The following is a 3,769-nucleotide window of genomic DNA, read 5'->3' as shown; positions in this document are numbered from 1 at the left end:
GTGGGGGTGCGGGGAAGAGCCGTCCCCTCCGAGACAATGGCCCCCCTTCCCCACTCCGGCGGATGCGTGCGGGTCTCCACCAGTGCGGGGACGGGGCCCGGGTCGCCAGAGTGGCCCCGCTTCAGTGTGTGAGGGGGTCGTCCTGGGAGCACGCCTGTTCCCGAGACTGAGGGGGAAGGAGGAAGCCCCTTCCAGGAGGACACCCTCCCTTACAGCAGTGGTTCGTAACCTTGGCTGCACGTTAGAATCACCTGGGAATCTTTTTAAAATCCTGATTTCTGGGCCTCATCCTCCGGAAATTCTGTGTGTGTGTGTTTTTTTGTTATGGGGTGAGGCCACCACATTAGTAACAAAGAAACAGAATTTCGGAGGATGAGGCCCAGAAATCAGGATTTTAAAAAGATTCCCAGGTGATTCTAATGTGCAGCCAAGGTTTCGAACCACTGCCTTACAGGAAGGGGCAGAGGAAAGAGTCTTTTCTCAAGAAGCTGATGGAGGGAGGTCACTGCCCCCAGCGTCATAATAACAGGCCAAGTGTCCTGAGTGTTCACTGTGCCAAGCACTGTGCTAAGCAATGGACCTTAATTAACCCAGGGAAGCATCTCCACAGACCGACAGGCAGGTTCTGCTGTATGCCCCCCTGTACTGAAAGGTCCTTCACTGGCCCCATGTCATGGCATAACCCTTAGAGAGGTGACTTGTGGGTAAACGCAGCCTCCAGCAGTGAGGGGGGATATCAGCAGCACTTAGCTTCTGAGAACCCACTTGTGGGAATGCGGACTGGGGAGCCTTGGCCCTTACCTCCTTCCTCTTTCATCCATTGGGCTTGGAGGGCCCGACAGCCTCTTGGTGGGTTCCTGTTCATGCTGAGGGGGCTGGAGAGCTCAGGCCCCCTGAGCTCTTTTTCTGGGCCCCAGCTCGCTCTGTCTTTTGCAGGGAAGTACTACATGGCCACCATGACCATGATCACCTTCTCCACAGCGCTCACTATCCTTATCATGAACTTGCATTACTGTGGTCCCAGTGCCCGTCCAGTGCCGGCCTGGGCTCGGGCTTTCCTACTGGGATACCTGGCACGGGGCCTGTGCGTGCGAGAACGAGGGGAGTCCTGTGGGAAGTCTAGACGGCACGAGTCACCCCCCAGTCCCCAGCCTCCTGAGGGAGGGGCTGGCCCCCCAGCAGGCCCTTGCCATGAGCCCCGGTGTCTGTGCCATCAGGAAGAGCTGCTGCACCATGTAGCCACCATTGCTAACACCTTCCGCAGCCACCGGGCTGCCCAGCACCGCCACGAGGACTGGAAACGCCTGGCCCGTGTGATGGATCGCTTCTTCCTGGGCATCTTCTTCTCCATGGCCCTGGTCATGAGCCTCCTGGTGCTCGTGCAGGCGCTGTGAATCGGGGTCTGCTGCAGCCACAGCAGTGCGACAGGGTATGGAAGACCAGGCGGTTGCTGGCCCTCAGTCCACCCAGTCTCTCCCCACTGCACTTGGTTGATTTTTCCTTGTTAAATGGCATTTAAATATATAAAATAAATATCAAAAATATAAGTCTTTGTTTTACTATGGTTGCAAATATCAAAAAATTTCTAAATGTGACACGGCACCAGAGTTAAGTTAGGGTTTTTCAAAATGCTGGCACGCTGAGCTCAAAAGGTTCACCATCCCTGCCTTAGAGCCTGGGACGCCCTCTCTCAGGGTCAGCACTGCTGACTTCACAAACCACGAGGGAGCACTTGTTGTCTATGTATCCTGATCTCTAAGAAAAATCTAGAGCTTGCCACTCCCTTAATTCCTATAGGGGAAGGGCTCTAAGAAGGTTCAAGGTCAAAGTGCAGTCCTAGAGGGACAGAACTGAACTTCATGAATGTTAGAGTTTTCAGTGGGGAGAGTGCAAGTTATATGCGAAACAGAACCGCAACATTGCCTGCCTTCTCTTCCTTCCTCAGTGGCTGCTGTTAGAGGAGCTTGGTCTTGCCTGTCCCTGTCTAGGGGCTCAGGGAAGGGGTTCGGGGATTCAGATTTATGATCTAGTTTCCAGAGCAGGAGGCCACACAAAGATTTGGCTCTAAAGCCCCAATTCCTCATAAAGGGAGTGTGTGCCTGGTACCTCCTCGATGTCCTGTCTTACCCTTGGGGCCCATGGTGACGGGAGATGGGGATCCAGGTTTGTCTCTCTAGAAACAGGAGCCTTAGGACTCATGGGTGAGAGCAGGAATTACATCTTTGCTGACAAGAAAATGACGGATTTGACCGAGCCCTGGCAGAGGGCCTGAAGCAAGCGCTCTGCTGTCTTTCCTGCTCTCCTCTCTCTGGGTTCGCTTCTGTCCGTCGCATTCCCCCACACTGACGTTCAGAGGACTTGAAAGTATCCAAGGGAGGGCCATGCAGGGGACCAGCTGTTCACAGGTCTTTGTTCCTTTCTGACTTTCACATGCTTCCCAGCATCCACCTCTGTGCCTCAACCCAGTTCCTGACCTCAGGAAGCTCACAGTCTGTCACGGGCAACAGACATGGACATGTGGTGCAGAGAAGCTCCAAGGACCTGCGGAGCACAGAGGCAGCACCCTCACCCAGCAGGGTCAGAGAGGTCAGAGAAAGCTCCCTGGAGGAGTGAAGAGGAGCTTTCCAGTTTGTCCATGTGAGGCATGTGAGTGACACCAGCAAGTACCATGGCACGTGCTTTCCTCCCAGCACCTCCACGCACAAACGAGTTTAATCTTCTACCTCCAAGTGAGTTGTTGCCTGTCCTGGAGTCCCCCTACCTCTCTTCAATGTCTCACTCCTAGGGCACTGGGTAAAGTTCAGGCCCAAAATTCTGTCTCTCCACCATCAGGCCTGGCAGCTGCCAGAGAAGGCCCCAGAGTTCCCTGCAGGAGGCATTTCTACGGATCTTGGCTACACTTAGAGTAAAGCACACATGTGGCCGACGTCCTCATGTTGGGCAGAGGTGGCAGGCAGGGCTGTTCAGAGTCTGATGGGTCAGAGGAGGCCCAGACTCCCTGGGAAGACTCCCCCGACCAGGAACCAGAGGAGCAGGGGAAAGGACCAGACTGTAGACAGAGGGCCCTGACCCATGGCTGCAGGGAAACAGAGGAAGAGAGATATTTAGGGGTGATGTGAGTTACACAAAGAAACAGGACAAAAAACAAGCAGGATGAGCTGGAAACACTGGCTCCTACAGTGCGATGGGAGACAGAGATGAAGAGCAAGAATTTAGAGAGGTTGGGAGACGATATTTGCAAACAACAGCTTTGACACGGGGTTATCATCCAAAATATATAAAGAACTCAGACAACTCAACAGCAAGCAAACAGTCTAATTTAAAAAATAGGCAGATGACCTGAGCAGATACCTCTCTCAAGAAGACGTACAAATGGCCAACAGATACATGAAAAGGTGTTCAATTTCACTAGCTATTAGGAAATGAAATCAAAACTACAATGAAATGCCACCTCACACCTGTTAGAAGGCTGTTATAAACACAAGTAATAATTGTTGGAGAGATTGTGGAGAAAAAGGAACCCTCGTTTACTGTTGGTGTGAATGTAAACTGGTGCAGCCACCGTGGAAAACAGTATGGAGGCTCCTCAAAAAATTAGGACTAGAGTTACCATATAACTCAGCAACCCCTGTTTTGGGTATCTACCTGAAAATTTTGAAAACATTTAATCACAAAGATATATGCACCCTTATCTTCACTGCAGCATTATTCACAGTGGCCAAGACATGGAAACAAAGCGTCCTTTGATAGATGATTGGATAAAGAGGGT

General features: G+C 52.1%; 2 protein-coding genes across 2 annotated transcripts in view; one reads left to right on the top strand and one right to left on the bottom strand.

Moving 5' to 3' along the window:
- Positions 1–1,470, top strand: part of CHRNA10 (cholinergic receptor nicotinic alpha 10 subunit) — a 5,486-nt gene extending 4,016 nt beyond the window's left edge. Inside the window, exon 5 of the mRNA XM_015562172.1 lies at positions 690–1,470. Coding sequence (XP_015417658.1) covers positions 690–1,394 — 705 coding nt within the window. The 3' untranslated portion in view covers positions 1,395–1,470. The remainder of the gene's footprint in view (positions 1–689) is intronic.
- Positions 1,471–2,664: 1,194 nt separating this feature from the next.
- ART1 (ADP-ribosyltransferase 1) overlaps positions 2,665–3,769 on the bottom strand; it is a 9,496-nt gene continuing 8,391 nt past the window's right edge. Inside the window, exon 6 of the mRNA XM_015562171.1 lies at positions 2,665–3,076. Coding sequence (XP_015417657.1) covers positions 2,979–3,076 — 98 coding nt within the window. The 3' untranslated portion in view covers positions 2,665–2,978. The remainder of the gene's footprint in view (positions 3,077–3,769) is intronic.

Source organism: Myotis davidii, unplaced genomic scaffold (assembly GCF_000327345.1).
Source record: "Myotis davidii unplaced genomic scaffold, ASM32734v1 scaffold1377, whole genome shotgun sequence".
NCBI classification, from domain to species: Eukaryota; Metazoa; Chordata; class Mammalia; order Chiroptera; family Vespertilionidae; genus Myotis; species Myotis davidii.
Note: the sequence above shows the minus strand (reverse complement) of the source record. Positions and strands in the feature narration are given on the sequence as shown.